General features: G+C 39.8%; 1 protein-coding gene across 1 annotated transcript; it reads left to right on the top strand.

Moving 5' to 3' along the window:
* Window positions 1-680: 680 nt before the first annotated feature.
* slc18a1 (solute carrier family 18 member A1) lies at window positions 681-26,749 on the top strand (the record flags this gene model as incomplete). Its single annotated transcript, XM_080854400.1, has 15 exons — window positions 681-807; window positions 11,803-12,160; window positions 12,406-12,464; window positions 15,024-15,107; window positions 15,209-15,301; window positions 17,876-17,965; window positions 18,083-18,126; window positions 24,373-24,433; window positions 24,567-24,662; window positions 25,354-25,432; window positions 25,532-25,583; window positions 25,678-25,741; window positions 25,844-25,963; window positions 26,070-26,203; window positions 26,645-26,749. The coding sequence occupies exons 1-15, from the start codon at window positions 693-695 to the stop codon at window positions 26,747-26,749; spliced, it is 1,554 nt and encodes a 517-aa protein (XP_080710526.1). The 5' UTR covers window positions 681-692.
* Between the last annotated feature and the right edge of the window lie 639 nt (window positions 26,750-27,388).

Here is a 27,388-nt window from a genome sequence, read left to right as displayed (position 1 = left end):
ATAGGAAGAACAGAACAGTGCTTTGCTTTGTAAGCATTGTAACAAAACCAGCACAGTGTGAGATAAGCCTTTGTGGAAGATTTAATCCAATTGCTGAAGAAAAAGAAAACAGCAAAACCAAATTATCACGAGGGAGCTGTATCATACACTACCTGTTGACCATGCCCGCTTTAACAGCTGGTTGACTCAATAATAGTTTGGGGATTTACTTTGTAATCAGTGAACGACACCTGCGGGGAAAACGGATACCAAAGGCAGTGAGTCAGAAGCGAAAGAAGTAATTTACAAGAATAATAAGACAGTTCAAAGATTTCCTTTTCTCAACATCCTTTTAGTAGCCACCCATATAGTAGGACTGTACTTGTTAGTGGAACACAAGAAGAGTTCTGGACAAAAGTCAGTGACCAAAAAGAGCCGTTAACACTGTTTTTCATCTCCATTAGTCTCCCACACAAAAAGAAACTCTTCTGGAATGATCCCTTTAAAGTAGTGAATGAGGTTAAATCGTTTTATTGTGCCTCTTATTTCATTTGTCTTACTCCATGCTTTTTTCCCTCTCAACATGTTCAGTTGGAATTCATGTGAGGGGCCCTAGATACATTTTTATTCAGTGCTAACCATCAGAGCTCTTCCTTGAACCTTCTTCTGTGTACCCTGTGTCCTTTAGCAGCGTTAAGGCAGAAGGAAGAAGCATGCCTTGGTTCAATCCAATGGACTGGGTGAAACATGGGAGGGGATCTCCCAGACTGGTCCTGGTAGTGGTGTGTGTGGCGCTCCTTCTGGATAACATGCTACTGACAGTTGTAGGTGAGTTGAGAAGACACAAGCACACATTCTTGTTTACATGAAATTATATTTAAAAGTAAGAAAATATCCATTTGTTACAAAACATTTACTTGAAACAAACAATGTGATAACAGCAAAACAAAATGATAGAAACACCAGAGGTTTAGAAGGAAACTCCAAACACCACTTGACTTTTTTGATACAAGTAGCTACAAACTTACTGCTAACTGACATCAAGAAAATAGTACTTAGACAGAACAGTTTGCTTTAAGTTAGGACAGCTTTAAGGGTTGCCTGAGGTACTGAACTTTGCTTTCTTGAGCATTGTTTGCACTCTGCGGATGGAAAGGTGAAACAGTGAAGCGCTCATCCTGCTACACAAACACTGGTGTTTCCTTCAGGAAATGTAAATCTAATTAGTTTCTAGATATGTTCCCACAGAAGTGCTCTTTTGAAATATCAATGCCAGGGTGTGTTAGCGCACAGACGTAGAAGTTTCAAGTATAAATGAGTTCCTTCAAAGCAACACCTTCTAAATGATTTCAGGTCGGCAGACCTCCCACACAACACCCTTCATCTCATCTGGTGCAAACCAATGAATGACTGTATGATGGGCTGTACAGGTGTCTCTTTACTTTGTCCATTAAGGTGCTATTTGTTGGCAATCTAAATACATTCTTATAGGTTATTGCACCATTGCATCACATTAATATAGCTTATTTCAGCTTATTGAGATTGGAAGCAACTAAATCTAAAACACTGACTGTACAAACAGACATTTTCTACAGTTTGTTTACAGTTGTTGAGGTAAGCAGACACAGGTTTATCTCTGTAGGGATCCTTTCCTTGTTGACAGTGAGCCTGTCAACGAAACACATGGATAGCCACAATCTGTTGCATAGAATACAATGTCTTGTGCGCTAGAGGTTAAAACCACGGGGTGTTAAAAGTTGTCTGTACCCATAGATACCATTCTCTGCAATGGAGGAGTACTGTAGGCTACCACAAACCTCGCTGTTTGGGTCCTTTAACTTTGCCCCGGCCGTCAGTATGTTCAACATCTTGATGTCAGTCATATGGTAGTGTTAAGCAGTTGTTGGCTATAGACAGTGCATGTTGTACTGTGAAGGAGAGCTTTTAAGGATCCTAGATACAACATGCGGCGTGTGTTGTGACTGTCACCAGCATTGTTGTTGTATCCATTTTGTCAAAATTATGCAGTGGGTGAGACTTAGAGTTAACATTAGCCAACAGCATATAGACCCCTATGTCGCTATCATGTAGCTAACTAGACGTAACGCAAAGCATTACAAAATATGACCGCCGAACTGTTCAGTAGGTTTTGGCACAGAATGAGTCATGGTTGTCAGTGTGTTTGTGTGTTTTTATGTGTTTTGTGTGTGCAAATTGGTTTGTGTTTCATTTGTATGTATTAAAGGAATTATTTGTGCATGCGTACATATGTCAACTGTGTGTGTATTTGTGCATACGAATGTCTACTGTGTATGTGTGTGTATCTGTTGCAATTTTGACCATGCATTATGGTGCAGTTTTGACCATGTAAGCCAGAGATACCTGCAATTACATCACCTCATGTTTGCTTTTAATTTAGGTGGCGCTATACATAAAATGAGTGGTTATGGGATGGGTTGACATGGCCCCTTTAGACAAACATACAAAAAACATGTGGCCCTCCTAAGCCCTACAGTTCTCGGGATATTCGTCAGCCCACCTACAGGCCAGTTGGTGTACAGTCACATAAAAAAAAAATATTGTATGGCCCCCCATGGACAAAATTGCACGAAACTTGGCATGCATTCAGAGGGTCTCATAATGATCCACCACTTTCAATTTCGTGCACTTTCGACAATATATGCATAAGTTATAAGTGACTGGAGTTGTGAATAGTGCATAGTTTGAAGGTCTGCCACGCCCACACCCTTCAAACTTTGTAAAAGACTCTCATAACTTTTAATTCCCCATTGCTGAAGAGTAACCTGACCATGTTTGAAGGCATTAACATTAAATCTGTAGGAGGAGTTCAATCACATGCGAGGTGTGGAAACAAAGTGAAGTTTCCAACCACCAACAGGTGGCGCTATAGGTGATATCAGTCAGGCATATGTACGTGTTCGGGCCAGATCCAGCGTCCACCCTAAGACATTGTCTCTGGATCAAACAATGTACGCATCAGTTATAAGAGACTTTGTGTTTTGTGGCAAGTTGGCAAAGTTTGAGGGTCTACCACGCCCACACCTTCCGACTAATGAGAAAATCCAATATAACTTTTAGTCGCCCATGGCTGAAGAGTAGCCGGACCACATTTCAAGGCTTTACCATTAAAGCTGTCGGAGGAGTTCGATCAGATGCAAGTTGTGCAAACGCCGTCAAAACGCATCTTCCACTCAAAATGGCCGACTTCCTGTGGGCCTGCCACCATGGCGTCGAGAGACTTTTTGGTGCGTCCAAGCATGATGAAGACGTGTACCGAATTCCGTCAAGCTACGCCAAAATAACCCCAATGTGCAGGTTTTTTTTGCAATGTTCTAGGGGGCGCTACAGAGCCATTTTGCTCCATCCATGGACAAAAACTCTACCGAAGATGGACGGTTACAGGCTTGATGTCCCTGGCAAATTTGATAATTTTTCGAGCACTTTGACATATATTCGATTAAAACACCTCATTTTTGCTTTTTAATTTTTAACTAGGTGGCGCTATACATGTAATGACTGGTTATGGTATGGGTTGACATTGCCCCTTGACACAAACATACAAGAACAATTTGGCCCTCCAAGGCCCTACGGTTCTCGGGATATTCGAAGAAAACTGTGTCGTGCCACCTACAGGCCAGTTGGTGTATAATCATATAAATCAATGTATTGCATGCCCCCCCGTGAACGGAATTCCACGAAACTTAACGTGCAGTCAGAAGGTGTTGTCGGTCAAGAAGACGTATTTCCGCTGGAAAACGTATTGAAACCGGACGTCGTCACTTCTCTCCAGTCTCTGGTTGGTTAAACCTTGTTATCTGACCTGAACAGAAAATTCATTAATTAAAAACTACTAATCTGACACGGTGAAAATGTTTGATTAGCACGCTAACTGTGTATTTTGGTCATATAGCTTCGTAAAACAAGTTTTATGTTCTGTTAACAAGTCACTTGTGTTTTTAGTTGTATGACTTCGTAAAAGTTCGGTTAACAAGTCAGTTGAGTATTAAGCCGTACATAACTTCACAAAAATAATAAATAAATAAATAACACGATCGTTTAAAGGTCAGGCGACCAACACAAGTTCTCAACGAAAAAGTAAAGGTCCTGGTATTAGGCAATTAAACAGAGTTAATCACCCACTTCCGGTTTCAATACGTTTTCCAGCGGCAACACGTCTTCTTGGCCGACAGGTGTCATAATGATCCCAGACCTCCGATTACGTGCAGTTCTGACCTTGTCAACTTACAATTAAAATGTTTTACAACACTCCGCTTTTTCATTTGTAACTAGGTGGCGCTATACATGAAATAAGTGGTAGTGGAATGGTTGACGTGGCCTCTTAAGACCAACATATAAAAAAAATGTGGTCCTCCTAAGCCCTACGGTTTTCGACTTATTCACAGAAAACTGAATCGCCCCACCCTCTTTAAAAGGGGTCCAGTCCGACTGGGGTGCAACGGATCAAAACGAAAATCTGTGGTTCCACGCTAATCTAGTAAGGCTTACATGCCCACCAAATTTCGTGCACCCCGGTGTTTCATTGTCCCGGAAATCGTTGACAGAAAATCTGCAAACAGATTTTTTTTTTTTTTTTTAAATAACCAGAAAAAAAAATAATACTATATGACTGTCGCGGCGGTCATAATAAAAGAGTTAGACTGCTCCTGGTGTTACCCAAGATAATTATTTGTCATCATGATAACAAACAGGGTCTAAACATGGGCAGCAAGCTAGATATCAAAGTTAACATTACAGACATACCCATATGTTACAAATTTGACAAACTAATGTGAGTCATTAAGCTTCATCACGGTTTTGTTGAATTTGGCCCACGACACCTCCAGAGGGCTCAACAAAATTGTCTGGAATTCCAGACCCACCTCCTTCCATACTGGCTATGGGTTAGGACACATGCAACTACCAGAGACATCAATAGAAACATCTCAAGATATCAATGGCTTCAAGTAGTCGGCAAGTGCCTAAGCCACAACCACAACTGGCTCACTTTTTCAGCTGCCTCAGACAACTCCTTTAAAGCTACTATGAATGGCCGTCCTTGAAAACCAAAATCCAACAGAAGTGTTGTGGTTGATTAAGCTACAAAGCCTCTAACACCTATCTCCACTGGTCTTGTGTGTGCTTGCTAACCTCGTTTCCTCGCTTCTGCTACCAGTTCCGCGCACCTTGGCTTCCTCCTTTCAAAGGCTTTCAATCGCATCTTCAAAGGGAATCGTCAACTCAATAGTAAACAACTCAGACTCAGAATACAACACCATATATGGTCTTATAGCAGTCACAACTTACACTGTGGAACTTGATCCAACAACTTGTGCCAGCAATCTCAAATCCCACGCTTTGCCCATTTGTCAGCACTATTTGTACGGGCCTGATGTCCACTTTTCTGCCCCTCTTGCACAAAAGAAATTCTACTGTCCCTGTCATTAACTGGCAAAGAGTTCAACTTGTTTATTCTTTAACACGAAAATTATTTAAAAGGGAAACATCAGGATCTTGGAGTGTGAACCTGAGTTAGGGTAAGGGTAAGAATTGGATACGCGCTCAGGCTCAGCCTGCTCCTTATGGTAAAGCCAGAGGGTGAGAGAGTGTACAACAATTTGGAAATAATTACTAAATTTAATTCAGCAGTGGTGTCTAGAATGCACTAAAGAGGAATGTTTTAGTCTAGACTTAAAGATGGAAAGAGTTTAGGCCCATATAAATGTGTCAATTTAACCCACCCAATTTATCGAATCGTCTTCACTAGTAGGTGTGAAGATTTTTAAGGGACACGGCTCTTGTCGTTACGTGTATACATGGAGCGAAATTTGAACCGGTTACCTTGCCTTGGACATGCGCAAAGACGACGGAGATGTGCTCCCACCTGGTTTGTGGGACTATCAGCATATAGTTTTTAATATTTTCTTTGAATAACCACTCTCAGACGGAAAGAAAACGAGTCTATGCGTGGATGTGTTTCAACAACGGTAGAAAACTGTGTTTGCTCCGTCTTTTACTGAACTCATAATTATATGACAGTGGTATTAGTACAGTTGAGACATGGGTACAGTTGATACACCCGAAATAACTTGCATGCGCAGCAATCCTGAGATGTGATTTTTAGTTTGCACATGAATACTAACGTCTTCTTTGATCCCAGGAAATTTGAGCACATAACCCATCTCCCTTACGGAGATATTGGCGAAAGTTGTTTTACCTACTTCATTGCAAACGTCTAGTTTTGCAAACGTGTCTAGTTTTTGTGCAGTAGTGAATAGAGTCTTAGTCTACTACACCATACATAGCATATCATGTTTGTAGAAAATGATTAAGGTGCAACAAATGCCAACAAGCATATTTAAATTAAATGATTCACATTGCAAGTAAAATGGTGCGGCTTGAGCACATACAGGGAGGGACAACGGTGACGCATTAGCCTGACGATGTCATACTCATAATTCTAGTCAGAATATGAGTCTGATGCTGAGCCATTGGGCTGTGATTATGGGGCGTGTTTCAACGAACCAGGAAAAAAAATGCCTCTTCGCCCAACTGGATACCTACAACTAATCAGGGCAACATAGTATGACCATCTGATACATTAAAACTTTTACCGGATCCCGTAAGAAGGACGGCAAAAACATATTTTCGATCGACAAATGCCTTGATCGCGTTTCTCTGTTCCTCTTTCAAAATGAATGCGCTGTCAATATCTGTGAGATATGCCTGCTCACGTACTTATTAGCAGCAAGGCTATAGCTAGCTACCATTTGTTTCAATGGCTTTTTTGTCTACGCGTTTGCAATAACCTATCAATAATGGTCTAGAGCGCTTCAGTTAAGACCTACAATCCTCGGCAACATTCATGTTGCACATACACAACTAACCGAGTCAATGTAGACATAAAAAAGTCGTGTAGATAGCTTAAATCATATAAAATATGTCCCACTAAGCTCCCGAGACGGCGCCATCTTTGTTCGATGTATACTCTATCTATCTAATCAACTCAAGCGTTGGTTGGTCATCTGTCCATCAACGTATAAAGCCCGCCCTTACAATTTGATTGGTTTAGATTGCTTTTTCGACTTTTTCGAAAACTTTAATCTCTCCCAACTAGCTCAAAGCCAGACTGAATCTCCCAGACCAAACATTTTGTGGGCGGAGTTCAGGCTGGTATCCAGGCTAGTGACGCATAGTTTGGATGTAGCGACAAACATTTATGTGCTGTAGCAAACAGTGTTAACCAGTATGTGAGTAACGTGGGTTTTATTAAAGCATAGCGTGTATAATGTGTAGCTATTTCATTCTGTTTGTTAACCTTTCCGGCTGTCTGTATTTACTAACCAGCAGCAGACGTAAAGGAAAGGAAATTAACCCAGAAGTTAAAAACATGTAATCTACTTCGGCAGCGGGGCATTTTACTCCCCCGCAATCTCTCTACAAACTTCAATATAGACACGCGATCAGCAGAGGAAAATCTACTTTCCTTTTGGGAGAAACAAGGCCAGTCGTTCCCACGACTACAGCAGCAACAGTGATTGATAGCTTAAGGCTTACGAGACACAATAGCCTATATGCCGGTTTATTATTTTTTTATTTGAACTGTTTGCAGCTAAAGGCTAGGCCTAATGCATTAGGATATTTATTTTGTTTAATATTTTTTTCTGCCTGTTGTTTCTTTTGACTCATAAAATAGGCATTGTCTGATAGAGGCTATCAATAAAGGTTCATCTGTCGCGGAATTGGTGTTTTCCGATGTTTCACTGAGTCCTTTCTGTCTCTATCACACACATACACACACACACACACACACACACACACACACACACACACACACACACACTAACGGAAGCAAAAAAGTTTAAATTAAGTGACGATCCCTCCCATGTCTCCTTGCAGCGCCGCAAACCTGCAAGCTATGAGTCAGCTGTCAGTATTGGAAGAAGCCTTTACGTCTCGTAGATGAAACTGCCTGGGTTATTTTGATTCGTTAGGCTATTAGTTATATTTAAAAACAGCCAGTCATTGTAGCCTACCATTTCAAAGAGCTGATGGAGTGATTTGACTCAGAAGTGACATTGGGCATTGGCAGCGCGAGATGTTCAGAACAAGTTAAACTTCTAGCTCAGTAACATCAACAGCTAAGAAAGAATGTAAAAAAAAAAGTCCGAAAACTTTGATTTGCAAGGGAAGCAGGCAAGTGTTGGGGTTGTTACAGTATATAGCCTACAATGTGGTGAAATTTCGGAATTAATAGGCTCGAGTCAGCGTTTCCTTAATAGGCTTTCTTTCATTTTGCAAAAAACAGTAGGCTATATGTAAGGGATAACGGCCGACGAGCTGTACAGTTCTACAAAGATAATGGACGCTGTGGGGCAAAGAACGCCACGAAGTCCATTATCTTTGTAGAACTGTACAGCTCGGAGGCCGTTTTCCCGCTTATCTCCCGTTTACAACATCCAAAAATGTTTTTATTATTATGATTTAGAATTTCCTTTATCTTTAGGAAACTTAATATGCATAATAACCTGATGAATTCTTGATTTGAAGCCTAGTGCTCCCGTTAGAGAAAGTAGTGAGAAAGTAGTGCGTGGAACTGGCTATCCTCTGTAAACGGTCACACGGAAACAGGTGTTGTTCATAAGGTTTTACTATTTAAAGTTGAACTCCACGTTTCCGTTGATGGTGAAGTTGGACAAAGCAACAGGGAGGTCAAGTTTGGTGATTTTGGTCGAAGGCTCACAATCGAGCCGGCGAGTTAGCTGTGTGAGCTACTATCTGTTTGAATGGGTTTTTCGTCTACACGCTAGCAGCCGCCTACAAATAATATTCGAGACATTCAGTTAAGACTTACAATACTCTGCAACATTCGTGGAGCACATAAACAACTAACCGAGTCAATTTAGACTTATAAAAAGTCGTGTAGATAGCTTAATTCACATAAAACATTTCCCACTAACTTCTCCCAACAGGCCGCCATCTTTGTTCGAATTATCCTAGCTGTCAAAAAATAAACGTTACGTTGGTTGTCAATGGTAACCATTCAAGAGCATTGATATGGAACGGCGATTTTACTTTTCTACTGGAACTACGTCCAAGGTGTCCATCTATACGAACTTATTGTACACCCCATTAGCCAATCAGAAAACAGTATTTCGTTCCAGAGGGAGATAATACCATATTAAAATGGTGTACCAAATTGCGTTTTATTACAATGATAAAAAATTGTAGGCCTACTATGGTATGGTCAGGTTTGCCGATGTGCTTGGCTATTTTTTTATTTTTCTCCCTGTGCATCGAGACAGACGTCACTTCACTGATAATTCTGGGGATAGGCTACAACATTGTCAATAGGCTATCATACTAGGGACTTTATCCTTTAAATATCTTTGCGGCATTGGATCAGTCTCCTTTCAAGAACAGGCAAGAACTTTCTAGCCTCCTGTCACCGCCTCCCCCATGGCACATCGGCCTTATGCAATAAACTGTGAAACAGTCTGAATACAGTGTTTTCACTGTGACTTCACAGAACTATGTTATATGGCCATACCATTACATCTTAAGGCCGAAGTATTTTCAATTCTTGGGACTAGAAATTAAATACATTTAATTACAGTTTTTCCCTATCGTTTTAGTCAATTTACCTAAACCATGTTCACATTCCCAAAACACTTAACACATTGAGCATACCAGTAGACCATGTGAACCGAACTGTGGATACGTGCCCCTATGCTTAGATACAAATGCTGTCAATGACACCTTCTTCCAAAATTCATGGATATCTGTCCCAGTCAATGTTCACTCCCGGCAAAACGCTGTGCAACTACAGCATATTTTACCAATGTTTAGATACTCTGTTCAAAACAGTTAACTTTCAGTTCAAAACCTAACTTAACAGTTATTACGTAAGATCACTGTAGATGGAAAGATGATGCATTAGGACTGACAAATGAAGTTACTGTATATGTTTGAATAAGAAAAATTATTCTTATTTTAGCAGATAGTTTATTTATTTTATTTTAATTATTATTATTTTTGTTTTCCTGTGCACCATAGTTCTTGGTGAATTGGCATGGAATTCCTTTTTTGAAATACAGCTAGACAGGCAGAATTGAGCAACTTTAGTGATTGTATGGGATATTGTGGCTTTTCACAACTCCCGCCAAGTCACAGGGTGGTTTGCAGCGCATCCTCTCCTTTCCTCAACCCCATTGAGATTTTTCCTCCGCATTGAGATGGAAGGTCTAGGACCAACGCCCACAGGACCAAATGTCACTTTTAGAGGCAATGGCTGCTGGGTGTATGGACATAGCCCCGAAGACATCCAGGCCTGGATAAGGCATGCACAAAGATTTTATCCACAATGAATGGCAAGAGAAACCATATGTTACGATGTTGACGAAAATCTGTTGTGTTTGTGATTTGTTTCTTGATCAAATATTACGTAATTTCCCCCAAAAAAATCTTACGTATTTTAGGTTTCTGATAAAACACTCATTTACAGTATTTGCAATTATAGTAAAGTAAATGTACAGCACTTGTCAATTGTGACATCTATTGTGAGAGGGAAACTGACATATGAACACTGTCAGCAGATTGTTGGCTTGGATTGACATATTTCAGCATTTTAGAATTATTAGTTTACTGTCATATTACAAACTTTATCTCTGTAGTCCAAAGAAGTGTTTGTGTTTTTTCTCTTTTTTCAATGCAACACTACAGGAAATCTATGCCAAACTGGAGGAAACAGCAACATTTTATATATGCAATTGGCAATGCTTCAAGATGTTAGTGTTTTTTAGGTCATTGTGTTCTGAGAGGAAACGTGTTAAGTTATGGCAGCATTGGTTGTGGTGTGGTTGTTGTAGTGCATTTTGCACCAAAGGTTAACAGATATGCAGAGGTGTGTGTCTCTAAAGCCCACTGTGTTAAGTGATAGGGAAAAGTGACCATGGTATGGCTACATGACCTAAAACGATAGGAAAAAAACTGTAACTTAATGTGAAATAACTAAAACTAAAATATATGATGTGTCCAACAACTATGCTCTTTGCATTGCTCCTCCTGCTAAATATAATTCGGTATAGAATAACATTCTTGACAATAGCACCACCAAAACAAACAATCAACAGAAAGAAAGAAACAACACAACTCAACACAAAACCAGTCGTGGGTATAGTCTGGATTGAGTTTATTCTCTACTGTGGCATGACTGCATACCTGATCATTTACATAGGCCTACTGGTATGTGTGCCCTCTGTAAAGATTGGTTATATTTTTCTTGGTTACTCAAGTTTGACAAAGCTGGAATTTTTATCCATTTCATTTCATTTCATGCCTGTCTGGCTTAGAAGACTGAATTTCTTAGAAACCACGATGCAACCCCGGACTTCAACAGCTCTGAGTCTCATTCATGCAAATCTATGTAAAACCCTTTACATGAAGTCACTAGCCATGACTGTGACATTTACCAGAGTAGCCCCCTGCCTGACCTACTGTTCCCTTTAAGACCGCAGCAGCAGAGACCTCTGGGCCTGCCTGATATCTCCCATTGCACACAAAGACACAGAAACACGCACCACAGGAAATGAAAGTGATATACTGATTTATATCTATGCTAATTAGTAATGATTCATACACGAATCCTGAAGTGGGCAATGTTAATAATAAATAGATTTTTTCTAAACTCAGAAACCCCCATTTAATTCAGTCATGCCTCCCTTCCTCCCTCCCTCCAGCTTGATTTTGTAAAGATCACTTTCTAACCCCTCTGGTTTGTGTCCTGTCTGCTCCTATCTCTTCTAGTTCCAATCATCCCCACCTTCTTATATGCCCTGGAGCACGGGACAGAGAACCTCTCCACTTCCCCTCTCTCCTCCTCTTCTTTCAGTGTGACACTACGACCTCTCAGCGAATCCGCCTCATCCTCTATCCTCTCCCTGTATGACAACACCACCTACAACTCACAAGTCTCTTACAGCAACGTCACTGAGTTAGCACCGTCCCTTCTGCCTAGCCGGGAGGAAAACAGCAGTAAGGATCTGGGTTGCCAACACGACAGCCAGTTTTTGGAAGAGGAAAACATCCGTGTGGGGCTCCTGTTTGCCTCCAAGGCCCTGGTGCAGCTGCTAGTCAACCCATTTGTGGGTCCACTGACAAACAGGCATCTATCTATGTTTTCATTTTCATCTACTTTAGAATGTGCTGTATTATTATATTTTACTGTAATGGCTGTGCACTGTGTGAATACTATACTGTTTGCGCCATACTACTAGGTGCTTGTATCCTTTTCAATGTTGATGCAATGAGGATATGAAGGATGGGAAAGACTAGAACCAGTCAAGAGGGGGGATTACACAGGACAACTCTCCAACCAGCCCTTTTCTTTCTATGTTTGCTTTTTTTCAGGATTGGATACCACATACCAATGTTTGCAGGGTTTGTCATCATGTTTATGTCAACAATATGTAAGTGTGGACTGATCTACTTTCTAAAACCAGAACACCAGAATATTAGAAAAAATGGATGAATAATTGGTGATAATTGAAAGTGCCCTTACAATCACACACTTAAAGGCAGAGATCGTGATTTGCTTTTTGTCAAATTCAGCTAATTGCTCCTCCCCATCCTCTAGTTGTCCATTCTGTGTGTAGACAAAAACACTCAGATGTAGGTCCACAGTCCTGACCAGTGGCGGCCCCTGAAAAAATTCTCAGGGAGGGCAATTTTTTTGATAATGATTAAGGCGACCCATTCAGTAGGTACATTAAGTTATCCGATGTACTCATACAGCAATACCTTTTTGTCCACTATTGGCAGCAAACAACAGTAATACATCCCCTCTTTCTACATAGCTAGAGTAGCAAGATACAAGTGGAACGCTATGGAAGAAAGTTACATTCAGGAGCCTTCCTAAGCAAACATGATGTGGCTCCACATTAAATGATCCCACTTTTTCATTATCCACACGTCTCAAATGTTGTATGATGTAACATAGCTGAACAGGACACATGATATGTCCACTAACAACATAAAGAAGGGGGCAACATACGTCAAAACCAACGATATTTATTAAGTATTGGCTTACAAAAGCAAAATAAGTCATCACATAAAAAATTATTCAAAGTTAGTTCATACTGTGAAACCTATGAAAAGTGACAGTGGTATAGAAATACAGACCGCGTTAGCCACTTCACGACCGCGATTTTCTTTTGTTCCAATTTCCCTCCCTTTGTAGAAAACTGTTGAATGGATACTTTTGGTCTAGGAAGTCCTTATTGTTTTTTTGGTCAATTTATCTTCATTATTACGCTGACTAAAAAGAAGTTTCTGTCAAAGAGCGGATGGTGTTGTTGTGCTGAACAGGTGCCATCTTAACATGCCTTTGTCGAAGCTGTGTGACGTCCTCATTGGCTTTTACCATAGACTTTTGCGTCGCTTACTTATGACTAGACTTGGAGGGGCTAGCCCATAGATATGATAATAAAGGCTAGATAAGTTGTCCGCGTTGCTGGCCAATGGAGCCGAATGTCCGCACATTTCGGCCATTTTGAGGACAGTATAGCGCACTCCCCCTTAACATTGTGTTGGTAGTGGTACTTTTTAAGTAACCAGAACTTGCTCAATTTTCAACTGATTTTCAAACGGGTTGGTTTGTTATAAACGTAAGATATTTCTTATGGCACTACATACTTATGAAGAATTATAAACATGGGTTTTCATATGAAAATAACATTGACAGGGATCTGACAGGTCTCGTTTCAAGGGAGTGTTCAATAGAGCAGGTTGCACAAAATTCTGGCATCTTCATTGGCAATAAAGTCAGCAATTTCCTGTCGAAATCATAATGTAAGATGTTTAACAAACCAACCCGATTGGAAATCATGTGCAACTTCAGTTTTATTATGTGCAACTTAAGTTATATTGAAAAGAAAGAACAATTACTCGCCAATTGATGTAAAATGACTGATACACAATAGCCGTGATACACAATTAAGCTGCACATTTCAACATGTTCAAGCATCCAGAATTATTACCAAGGTAATGACGATTGTAAATCAAGTCATTTGTAAATCCGTGAAAAATGTCCGCGAGATAAGAGTGTAAACGATTGTGAAGATCACTGACGTTACCTAACGTACCACTGATCCCTACCGGAAGCATACTGTCCTCAAAATGGCCTCCTGTGCGGACATTCAAGAGTCCGCCATAATCCATCTAGCCTTTATCTAAGATATCTATGGGCTAGCCCTCCTGGAAGCCATAGAGAATGCATTGAGAGCTCTGTTTTGTGAAAAAAACGCATTTAACATGGGTGTAGCTAATGGGAGAGGTCTGGGGCGATTTTAATTTCTCCCAAGATCGCCCTGAAGGGGCGGGGCCATTTGAATCACGACTCTATGCTTACTGAATGACTGTTACCTGATTCGACAAGTGACATACAGAGGCATATCAGACGGTCTAGTGGTCGAATCCGACAGAAAAAAATATGAAATTTACAATTACATGTAGTCGTGCAATTTAATTTATACATCAGGATTTTTTTTTTCTTTCTTCCTTTTCCCATAGGGAGTGCGTCGCCCAATCGCCCATATGGACGGGCCGCCACTCTGTCAATGTTAAGAGTAAAATGCACAATCATAGCCACTTGAAAGGAGAAATGTTTTTAACCTGGATTAAAACACTGATACATTTGGGGCACATCTAAGATCTTCAGGCAGATCTACCAGTTGCCATGGATCTAAAAGCCCAGCATGTCAACTACATCCATTTTATATCACAAGCGCACAAAATCTGAAATTATTAATTATATTGTTAGTGAACATTTTGTGTTGCATAACGTTATTGTTAATATATGCAATAAAGTCACTTACAAATGCTAGAATACTGTATTCAGAGCAAATGTAACAAATTACTGTGTGTTGTGTTGTGTGTGTGTGTGTGTCTATTTATGTGTGTTTGTGTGTGTGTGTGTGTGTGTGTGTGTGTGTGTGTGTGTGTGTGTGTGTGTGTTGTGTTGTATACAGTGTTTGCCTTCTCAGAGACGTACAGCTTGCTGTTTTTTGCTCGATCTCTTCAAGGAATTGGCTCATCATTCTCCTCCGTGGCAGGTACTGTGCCTATGAGTGTTCATGTGTTAAATGGTCACATCATACGTCATTCTTAAACAGGAAGTCAATCAAATCAATGATCTTCCACTCTTCCACTTTAGGATTGGGAATGCTGGCCAGTGTGTACACAGATGATGATGAAAGAGGCGTTGCTATGGGAGTAGCACTTGGCGGACTGGCCATGGGGGTTCTAAGTAAGTTGCCTATGGCATTAAAAGAAGATTCTTCTTGATTTTCAAATGTCATACATTATACATATCAAAATGAGCGCTGTCAATTGATTAAAAAAAAATTAAGAAATTAATCGCACAGTAAACTGTGATTAATTTGGATTAATCGCTGTTTTTTTCTTAAGACCAAAGCTTTTAATAATATTAGTATATTTAGAGTTTATTATAGAGTTTAATAGCATGGTTTTAACTTCAGATTATCTCCTGTTAACAACAGATTTATAAAAAGAACCATTGAGGCCATCAAAGTTAGTTAGCTTGAAAGACACATTTCTTATATTAGTGTGAAGGAACGTTTATTGGGGACGCAGAAAAGCAGAAAAAAGAGACACAGACTTTTGGGGAGGGAGATACTTAGGAGAGAGCTAGCAACTAAAGGTGCACCCCATACTGTCCGCATGCTTCCTCTGTCCTTGTATCCTTTGAAGTGTGACGTTTTGAAGGAAGTCTCATTTCTCTAAGCTGTAGTATGGTAGGCCTTTTATCTGCAGTGCCCTCCGCAATTATTGGCACCCTTAGTGAATGTGACCAAAACAGGCTCTTGGTCTTTCACTCAAAATATTCACAAAAATCTTACCTTTCATTGAAATAAAATTATTGAAAGATTTTTTTTTACATTAAATAAATATTATTCTCCTAAACAAGTGTGCCACAATTATTAGCACCCCTTAATTTAATGTTTAATGTTGCCAAGATAACAGCTCCAAGTATTCTCCTATAATGCGTGATGAGGTTGGTGAACACATGGCACGGATCTGAGACCATTCCTACAGACAGTTTCTCTCCAGATCCTTCAGATTCTGAGGTCAACACTTGCAGATTCGGCTCAGCTCTTCCCACAGACTTTCTATGGGGATTAGGTTGGGGGACTGTGATGCCATGGTAAAACCTTTATTCTGCTGTTGGTGAACCATTTTTGTGTCGATTTTGAGGTGTGCTTCGGTTGATTGTCCTGCTGGAAGGTCCAACCACGGCCCATTTTAAGCTTCCTAGAGGGGGATGTTAGGTTTTCAGTTAATATCTTCTGGTATGTGATGGAGTCCATGATACCAGGTATCCTAACAAGATGTCGAGGTCCTTTGGAAGAAAAACAGCCCCCCAACATCAGAGATCCGCCGCCATACTTCAAAGTGTGTATGGGGTGCTCTTCTGTATGTCTACGCCAAACCCACCTTTGATGTTTGTTGCCAAGAAGCCTTATTTTGGTCTCATCTGACCATATAACTCTAATATAAAAGTCTGACTTACATTTGGCAAACTGTAGGCACTTTAGTTTGTTGTTGATTGACAGCAGAGGCTTTTTTCTGATAACCCTCAAAAACAGCTTGTGGTGATGTAGGTGCAGTCTGATGGTAGTTCTGGAGACTTTCTGACCCCAGGACTTAACTAACCTCTGCAATTATCCAGCTGTGATCCTTGGAGATTCTTTTGCCAGTCGAACCATCCTCCTAACGGTGCGTGGGGTCAATTTACAGAGAGGTCCTCTTCCAGGCTGATTCCTTACATCTCCTGTCGCTTTTAACTTCTTAACTATTGCCCTGATTGTGGAAGTGGGTATTTCCAACTGTTTAGATATTTTCTCATATCCCTAAATCAGGGTTTCAGCAGCTCAACAACTTTTTGTCGCACTTTGACACTGAGTTATTCATCTTTCCCATCTTGATGAATGACTAAGGGTATTTGGCCTGTGTCACCTCATATTTATACCTCTGTGAAGCAGGAAGCCATGGTTGACCACTTAAGAGTTCCTTTAAAACAGGTGAACTAAAAAATGTAAAACATGACTGGTAATATACTTCAGTTAGATTTTAATTATAGGATTTTCTAGGGGTGCCAATAATTGTGGCACCCATGTTTAGGAGAAAAATATTTTATGTAATGTCAAAAAAATGTATTCTTTTAAGGATTTTACTTCAATGAAAAGGTAAGAATTTTTTCATAGCCATAGCATAGAATTTTTTCATAGACTGTTTTGGTCACATTCACTAAGGGTGCCAATAATTGTGGAGGGCACTGTATGTCAATATTGTTTCTGCAGACATCGACATAAAGTTGGCCTAATTCAATTCAGAGCTAGTTTAAAATAATAATACAATTAAATGTATGAAAACATAATCATAAATTCTATATTCCATATATATTCCATATATTAGAATGTAATGAAAAGAAGGAAGGAAGGGAGAATTGACAAATAAACCACCCTAGCTCAGCTGGTCGCTAGTTAGGACGTGATGGGAAGCTTGCAAGCTTATGAATTCAACTAAGCTTGGTGTCAGGTGTACGTTGGATGCCCCCAGATATATTAACTATTACATATACAGAAACAATCATTAGAAACCAGGCAGCTGCGTTAATTGCGTATTTTTTTTAAATGGATTCAATATTTAAAATGAATCACAACAATTCACACATTCATTAATTTAAAAGCTATTAAGGTTCTTTGTTTATGCATTATATCTACTGAATTAGTCATCTTTCATTCTGCATTTACAGTCGTTATTGTTTTGAATGCCACTATCTTAACCCTGTGTGTTCCAGTTGGCGCCCCATTTGGCAGTGTGATGTATGAGTTTGTGGGGAAAAGATCCCCCTTCTTCATTCTAGCCTTCCTTGCTGTTTTTGATGGAGGTAAAAAAAAAGAATTTTTGCTGTTCAGAAAATGATGTCATGTTGATATTACTGACTGATTGATTATGTATTTGTAAATATTACTGGCTGATCGATTATGTATTTGTTATTGGGCAGTTCTGCAACTCTGTATTCTCCAGCCCTCAAAGATATCTCCAGGAGTAAGTGATTTCTCTCCTTTTTTCCTAAATATTATGACCACCCTTAGCACAGTCATATCGTGTTTGCATATTAAATATGGAAGATATTTTCCATGAAATGTGACAATTTTGTCTATAGCGGGTGCTGCAGCTGACACTAAAAATAAGCTACAATTTTGACTTCTGCTTCACTCAATTTTCTCACATCCCATATTCCATTTGGCAAAATTCAGCAACCAATATATGCCCCAGATGTAAAGGTTTAAAGATTCAGGCTAAATTAAATTTACCTTTGACCCTGATGATCGCTAGCCTGACGATGTCATACTCATAATTCTAGTCAGAATATGAGTCTGATACTGACCCATTGGGCTGTGATTATGGGGGGGTGTTTCAACGAACCAGGGGAAAAAATGCCTCTTCGCTCAATTGGATACCTACAACCAATCAGAGCAACATATGACCATCTGATACATTCAAACTTTTGCCGGATCCCGTAGGAAGGACGGCAAAAACATATTATCGATCGACAAATGCCTTAATCGCATTTCTCTGTTCCTCTTTCAAAACTAATGCGCTGTCAATATCTGTGAGATATGCCTGCTCACGTACTTATTAGCAGCAAGGCTAGCTAGCTACTTTCAAATGATTTTTTGTCTAAGCGTTAGCAATAACCTATCAATAATGGTCTAGAGCGCTTCAGTTAAGACCTACAATCCTCGGCAACATTCGTGTTGCACATACACAACTAACCGAGTCAATGTAGACATAAAAAAAAGTTTTGTAAATAGCTTAAATCACATAAAATATGTCCCACTAAGCTCCCGGGACGCCGCCATCTTGGAACGATTTCTAATCTATATATCTAATCAACTCAAGCGTTGGTTGGTCATCTGCCCATCATCGTATAAAGCCCGCCCTGACAATTTGATTGGTACGACAGAATCCTGACTTCTGATACTCTCTCCCCATACTGGTCAAAACCAGACCGAATCTCCCTGACCAAAAATGTTGTGGGCGGGGTTCGGGCTGGTATCCAGGCTAGATGATCGCTGCTTTCAGCTATATTTAAACTTGTTATTAAGTATACCCGTGACCTGTTATTAATGTACTCTACATTTAGTATTGTTTTGAAATATATTCTTGTCATCAAATAATAATCCTACAATTTATACATACATGCATATTTATCAAAACATTGTAAATAAATGCCAAGTACATTCCATATGTGTACATGTACATTTCACAAAATGTAATCAAGTGATGCACAGTGCACACAAAGTTGGAAGACACGCCCACCCAGATGAACAAATGTAGCCTTCTTGGCTATTTCAAGAAAGAAACTCAAGGTAAATCATTGAGAATGGGTATTACACAATGCATTATGTTGATGCAAAAAAAAAACGTTTACCGACGTGACTATATAGAAAGCCAAGCTAGATAGCCCTTACACTAATCATTTACTTATGGTGAACTGAGTCTGTCAAGTGAAGGTTTATCTCTCTCTCTCTCTCTCTCCCCGTTCAGTTAGACACATACATATAGGCTATAAGACTTTTGTCATGTATGTAATCTTGATATCTAGGTATCTTCCAGGCAAACTTGACTTGGCCCCTGATCTTTTCAACATTTCAAAGCCTACGTAGTTGCAGTGGCGGTCCGTGCATTTCACGACTAGGCCTTCAGCGATGTCCTACACGATGTTAAACTGAGTGAATCCACCTCCTAATACCATCATTATGACGCCATGGCTCTCAAACCATTATATTTATACAGAAAGGCAGTAGCCTATAAGTGAGCATTGCATCACCTTAACATAGTCGAGTACAACAGACTTTATTAATATTTCCGGAGCATTTAAAATCAATACACCCGTATTAACAATACATTAAGAGTAGTAAACTCTCAGTTATATGATCGCTTGGATATTACTATCACAACTTTAAAATAAAGGGCGATTTTCAGGGATTAGTCTACAAGGTTTTATTAAGTCCACCGAAAGTAGCCGTGAGCTGTAACAAGTTTGTCCACTAAACATCGCATTGTCCCACCTGCAAAGCAGTTTCATTACACTTCCCATCCTCACGATATCCAGTTTTTCTTAAAAGTTCCGTCTTGAAAATGGCGTTGTAATTGTATCAAAAACTGGAATTATCAAGTTGGTGTAAACTAGTTTATTTGAGTTGGTTAATGTAATTATATTTAGTCTTACCAATTGAAACAACTAGCATAATAAGCATTGAAACCGATGTACGTCGTTTTCGCATTAGCCAGCTAAACCGAGCACTGAAGCACTGCACCGGTCTGCCTCAGTATCCAATCAAAGGACGTTTACGTGTCACGTTCAACGCGAGGAAAGAAACCTTCCGGGCCTTCTAGAAGGCCCAGTGTCGCCAACTTGAAATCTGATTGGTTGTCACAACTGTCTGTTTCAGTTCATTCAAATTAAATGAACTGAAACAGCCAGTTGTGATAACCAATCAGATGTACACGGGCCTTCAATGTGAATTCTGAAGGCCTCAGGGAAGATTTCTGTTCTCGGGGAAGATTCCTCGGAGCGTAGCAACACATGATAGCTGAAATATGATTGGATGAAAGCTCTAACATAAATTAACAACGCTGGAAGCTATGAAATGAAAATAATGGACTATGGGGAATAATTTAATACATATTTATGAAAAGAAAATATTAAAATTAAATTTATTTTATTACATTTATTTTCTGATGATGTTTAGGCCAGCAGAGAAGGTCTTGAAGGCCCTGACGGACCACCACTGCGTAGTTGTATCGTGGTTATACCTGAATATCTATCTAAGGAAATGCATTTAAATATATAAATATCAGACATATGGCATGCCGTTCAGGAAATTAACATTTGAATATACAGTGGTGGCCAAAATTATTAGAACACCTGACAGATCTGAGAATAATTACCTTTTTCTTGCCTCCAAAACATGATTTAATTTCATAATGTTCATGAAACATGCAGATGGCTGTTCTGAGCACAACAAATATCAGATGAAGTGAGTCCTACTTTTTTTTATCCACTTTTAACTTTAATATGTGGTACGCCCACCTTTTGCAGCAATTACAGCAGCACATCTCTCTGGCATAGAGTCATATATCTCTTGAGAACTTCAACACAAATGTTATCCCATGCCTTCTGCAACTCAAGCCAAAGGCTTTCCTTGGAATTTACAATAGATCTGTCGAGTTTATTTTCCAACTTGCCCCGAATTTGCTTGCTGGGTTTGAAGTCCGGACTTTGAGAGGGCCGGTCCATCATTTTCAGTGTTCCAGCAGATTCCTTGTCGCCAGTAGATCCGGCAATAGTTAAAATAACGTTTAGGGTCATTTTCCTCTTGGAAAATAAATCCAGGCTCAATAAGATGTCTCCAAGAAGGAAATCCGTGCCTCACCAGAATGTTGTGGTATACTTTTGTATCCATGATGCCATCAATTTAGCCAAAGTCACCTGTTCCTGAGGCTTAAATTGCACCCCACACTATAATACTACCCCCTCCTTGTTTAACTGTTGGCAAGAGACACTCATTTTTATATCCCTCCCCCTCACTTCGTGGAACATACACGCTTTGCTTGTTGCCAAACTATTCAGACCTGGACTCATCAGTACACAACACTTAAACCAATCTTTCTTTGTCCATTTCTTGTGTTCTTTTGCAAATTTCAGGCGTTACACTCAATTGTTCTCTTTCAGTAATATTTCTTTGCTGCTATTCTGCCAAAAAGTCCTTCTTCTCCCAGTGTCCGACGGACAGTTCTTGAAGACACTGTTGCACCATTACTCATTGTGATGTTGATCTCGTCACACAGTTCTTGTAAAGTCTTTCTTCGGTCCTGAAGACTGAGAATTTTGAGATGCTTCACTTGTGTGTCTGAGAGTTTCTTTTTGAAACCTCTCCCCTTTCGGTTCTGGTGCCATGGTAGTCTAAAGTGTACTTTACAGTGCTTGGACTGCATCTCAAGTCCTTGGCTATTCGGCAGTAACTCCAGCCAGCATAAAAAAAAGCCTTTATTCGAAACCGTTGCTCATTTGTTAGCTCCTTCTTCACCTTAGCCATGTTCAAAGAGCATCATGTGCTTCAAGACTGCTTCTAGAGGCTTTGGATCTATACCATTTGGTGGTGTGGCCTCAGTGACAAAACCCTGATGTTACCAATCACTTAATGAGCAGGATAGGCCTTGTACATTCAAAAGAATCGCCGAGATGTGTCCTAAGACTCTTGCAACACCATCCATTTAACCACAATAACACCTGACAATGATTACACAAGTAATTTGGCTTCTTCTGTGCAGGAACATGATTGTGTAAAATTGACAGTGAAAAAAAGTGAAAAACAGTATTTCATGAAGCAGAAAACAAGGAATTAGGAATGTTTTGATGAGACCCCAGTCAAGTCAATGTAAAGCTTGCCTCTAAAATTATCCTTCGTGAAGTCAAACGGTGTGAAATAAACGTGTTATTATTGCATTTCTAGTGAGAAATCAATGTCAAAATTGAACAATATAACAGAAAAACAGTATTTCATGAAGCAGAAAATACGTAATTACAAACATTTTGGTACCATTGATTTAATAGGAAGCGCTCAATCCAATATGGCGGACAAAGACGGATTGAGCGCTTCAGAGTTCAGAGTTTTGTATATATATTCAGACTTCGTTTTGTATATATATTCAGACTTTTGTATATATATTCAGACTTTTGTATATATATATTCAGACTTTTGTATATATATATTCAGACTTTTTTTTATATATATTCAGACTTTTGTATATATATTCAGACTTTTGTATATATATATCCAGACTTTTGTATATATATTCAGAGTTTTGTATATATATTCAGACTTTTGTATATTCAGACTTTTGTATATTCAGAGTTTTGTATATATATTCAGACTTTTGTATATATATTCAGACTTTTGTATATATATATTCAAATGTTAATTTCCTGAACGGCATGCCATACAGACACAATGTACATCAGATTGGATAGATAGATGGAACTCTAGTAAATGTATAGTAAAATTTAGATTTGAGTAAAAAGTAAAGTGAATGTGATTTAAATAATGCCATGATGACATGATTAGCGAGTCTGCCTTGTTTGATTGGTTGTGAAAGGTCAGGCTGGATTCAGGCCAATTCATAGTCCAGGCGGCAAAAAAAGAAATGTGGTGGTCGACATCTGTAGTTTCAACTTTCAACTTGTATGACGACGTAGCTAAAGTTTGTTAACATTTTCTAACTTAATCACGAAACAACATAGTAAACACAGCAACACACCAGAATGTAGAACTTTGAGTTGCTATCCAATTAAATGTTTTGAATCCCTTAAACACCCTAGCAGACACAATTTTGTCTCTTTGTTGCATTTTTGTCAAGCGACACTTGGCCTTCAGTGGCTTGGCATACTGGGCCAGGAACAAGACCATCAGACACAGCTACTGCCTGTGGTATTAGTCTCGTAAATCCTGTATGATGGACTATACAGGTGTCTTTTTATTTTGTCCATAAATGTGTTTTTTTGTTGGCAATTCAAATACATCAATATAGCTTATTGCATCATGTGTTGATGTGCTGTGACATCCTTTGGCAATCAGCTATTGAATATTTCACGTAAGCACAGTGTGGTTGGACTGTGAGTAGCTTCTGGTGTGCTGGTGTGAGTGTGCACCTGGGAGTGGGTGGCCCCAGGAGCCGTTCCTGCCCACGGCCCTTGATTTTAAACAGAACTCATCACAATTAAACACATACAATTCCAAATAACAATAAAACTGGGCTACAGACAGCACATATTGTACTGTGAAGGAGTGCCTTTACCATCCTAGATACATCATGTGTGTGTTGCAGTTGTTGCCAGCCATTTGGGCACTGTTGTGTATCCCTAGCTATCTGCACCAACCATCAGCTACCCATAACTAAACATAACTCATCAAAACCAAACATAAATCTAATTTCCATACACCATGCCGTTTTTCCTTGCCCCTGTCACCATTGTGCTTGCTCTAAGGGGGTCCAGGCTGTGGGCTCTGTAAAGCACCATAAGACAATTGTATTGTTTTGGCGCTATATAAATGCTCCTTCATTCTCTTTGTGTGGTGGTCATATAATGCACCACTATGCGCTATGTCTAGTTAATGTCTTCGTAGCATCAGTCCTGGTCATTATGCCACTCTTCAGACAAACCCATACATTGACTCAAGCATAGTCACTACACATTGGTTCTGCCTTTCCCCTTTTCTCCAGAGTGCAGAGGGAACCCCACTGTTGACTCTCCTGAAAGACCCCTACATCCTCATCAGTGCAGGTGTGTTCCTCACAGAAGATACATTTTTTGCTGCCCCTTTATCTTATATTTTTCTATACCATGCCAAAATGACAGAATGTTCCATTCCATTGGGTGCGTGTTCACCAGTAATGCACGCTGCTTCCTTCTCCAGGATCTTTGTGCTTTGCCAATATGGGGGTTGCCATGCTGGAACCCACTCTGCCCATATGGATGATGCAGACCATGTGTTCACCAAAATGGCAGCTGGGTGAGAGGAACAGCTAAGAAAATGATTTGGGAGCATAAAAAGTGACCCTGACTAACTATGGTTATCATAATTATAAAAACTTGTCATTCTAAAATCCCATTTCTTCTCCCTCCACACTGTTACTGTGAAATGCTAAAAGTATAGCCATTTTCACATAGGCTAGTTTTTATCTTGGCATCCCAATTGTGTCTTAAAACTGGGTGTGAATTAGGTGGTATTATTGCTTTGGGAGAGATTTGCTATTATTGCTTTGGGAGAGATTTGCTACTTGATTTTGACCTGATACTGACCACATGTCCTATACTTGTCATACTGTTCTCCAATCTGATACTGACCACATACCCTATACTTGTCATACTGTTCTCCAGTCTGATACTGACCACATACCCTATACTTGTCATACTGTTCTCCAGTCTGATTCTGAACACATGTCCTATACTTGTCATACTGTTCTCCAGTCTGATTCTGAACACATGTCCTATACTTGTCATACTGTTCTCCAGTCTGATTCTGAACACATGTCCTATACTTGTCATACTGTTCTCCAGTCTGATTCTGAACACATGTCCTATACTTGTCATACTGTTCTCCAGTCTGATTCTGAACACATGTCCTATACTTGGCATACAGTTCTCCAGTCTGATTCGGACCACATGTCCTAACCTTGTCATACTGTTCTCCAATCTTTCAGGTATGGCTTTTCTTCCAGCTAGCATATCCTACCTTATCGGAACTAATCTGTTTGGTGTGCTGGCAAACAAAATGGGAAGGTACTGTACAGAATTACCCACAACTTTTGATGATGCTGGGATGGGTAAGACATTGAAAAATGAAAGTGTTGATTTCATTGTTATCTGTTGTGTCCTCAGATGGCTCTGCTCCATGATAGGAATGCTGGTTGTTGGCGTGAGCCTCCTCTGTGTGAGCACCAAATACTGCCCATTTCATCTGTAGCTTTCCTCACTAGCTCACAGAAATGAGAGTGACTCTGAATAATGATGAATCTTTCTTACAGGTCCCCTTTGCAACTAATATATATGGCCTCATCATTCCAAATGGTGGTCTTGGGTTTGCTATTGGTAACTATGGATCATGCCATTAGATAGAAATAAAGAGAATATTGCAAAAGAAATAATTAGGCTTACTCACATAAAAGAACGTGTGACATAACCTCTTTTTAGGAATGGTTGATTCCTCTATGATGGCGATCATGGGGTACCTGGTGGATATTCGTCATGCGTCTGTATATGGAAGTGTGTATGCCATTGCAGATGTAGCATTATGCATGGGCTTTGCCATTGGTGAGCATATTTTTGTCCAATGGCAAAAAAAACATTGTATTAAAACATTGATTTAGCGCGACAGAATTGATACCCTCTCCATTCTATTGATCTCCATCATGTACAGGTCCATCTGCAGGAGGCGCTATAGTGAACAGCATTGGCTTCCCCTACCTCATGGTTATCATTGGCATCATCAACATCCTGTACGCCCCTCTCAGCTGGTTCCTGAGGAACCCAGCCGTGAGAGAGGAGAAGATGGTAAGTGGTGTTGTGCAGATGTTGTTCTGAGAAACCCAGCCGTGAGAGAGGAGAAGATGGTAAGTGGTGTTGTACAGATGTTGTTCTGAGAAACCCAGCTGTGAGAGAGGAGAAGATGGTAAGTGGTGTTGTGCAGATGTTGTTCTGAGAAACCCAGCCGTGAGAGAGGAGAAGATGGTTAGTGGTGTTGTGCAGATGTTGTTCTGAGAAACCCAGCCGTGAGAGAGGAGAAGATGGTAAGTGGTGTTCAGATGTACAGATGTTGTTCACCTTCTCACTCTATAGTGAAAAAAAGGCCATCGATAGCGAGTTTCCATTGGACTTGTTCTCTATGTTTCAGTAATCCAGTAAATCCACTGAGTGAGGGATTGGCCCACCCAGCGTTGTACAGATAGACATTTGCTAGCATTAACAGCAGCTGGTGACTGTGGTTTGTTTCAGGCCATCATTAACCAGGAATGTCCAATGTACGTGAAAAGTTACGACACACAGAGTCGGGCAGATCTTCCTCTATGTGACACCAGTGAAGAGGAGACTGAAGAGTGACACAAATGGCACCAGTGACTAACACTAAATAATGAAGGTTTTCCTTTCACACAAGGCCATATGTTAATGTCATTATAGGATTAATCACACCAGACATGTTTTTTTTTTATGTTCATATATCATATGAATGAATCGTATAAGTACATGTATAATGTGTGTTAGTCAGTGTTATAGCATGGTTGATTAGAACTTCCCAAATGTAACACCTTGCATTCTACAGTGGTAAAAGTGGTTCAGACCCCACTGCCACACGACGGTCATTGCTTTTGTTTCACCATTGCAGCCTTGCTAGTCTCTTGTGTTTATAACATATACTGTATGCATATCAGTTGAGGCAAACAGTAAATTGATTTCAATTTAATTCAACGTGCTACAGCCTCTTATATACTAGTGTTTACTTGTGCCACGAACAGAAGTCATGTTGCAATTATATAATTATTCATTGTCAATTCTGTTTTAGTAATAAATCTAGTTAAAAAAAAAAACGTTTTTTGTATTTATTGCAATACAGAGTGCTTGCTGGTTCTGCTCCCACCTACCTAAATGCTCTTGTTAGGGCAAATGTTACACCCAGGACGCTGCGCTCATTTAGTGAGCGTCGTCTGGCACTGCCGTCTGTGCAAGCACGGCAATCCAGGC

This window comes from Sprattus sprattus, assembly GCF_963457725.1.
Source record: "Sprattus sprattus genome assembly, chromosome: 16".
In the NCBI taxonomy this organism is placed as follows: domain Eukaryota; kingdom Metazoa; phylum Chordata; class Actinopteri; order Clupeiformes; family Clupeidae; genus Sprattus; species Sprattus sprattus.
The sequence above is the reverse complement of the archived record's forward strand: the minus strand, read 5'-3'. Positions and strand labels throughout refer to the sequence as shown.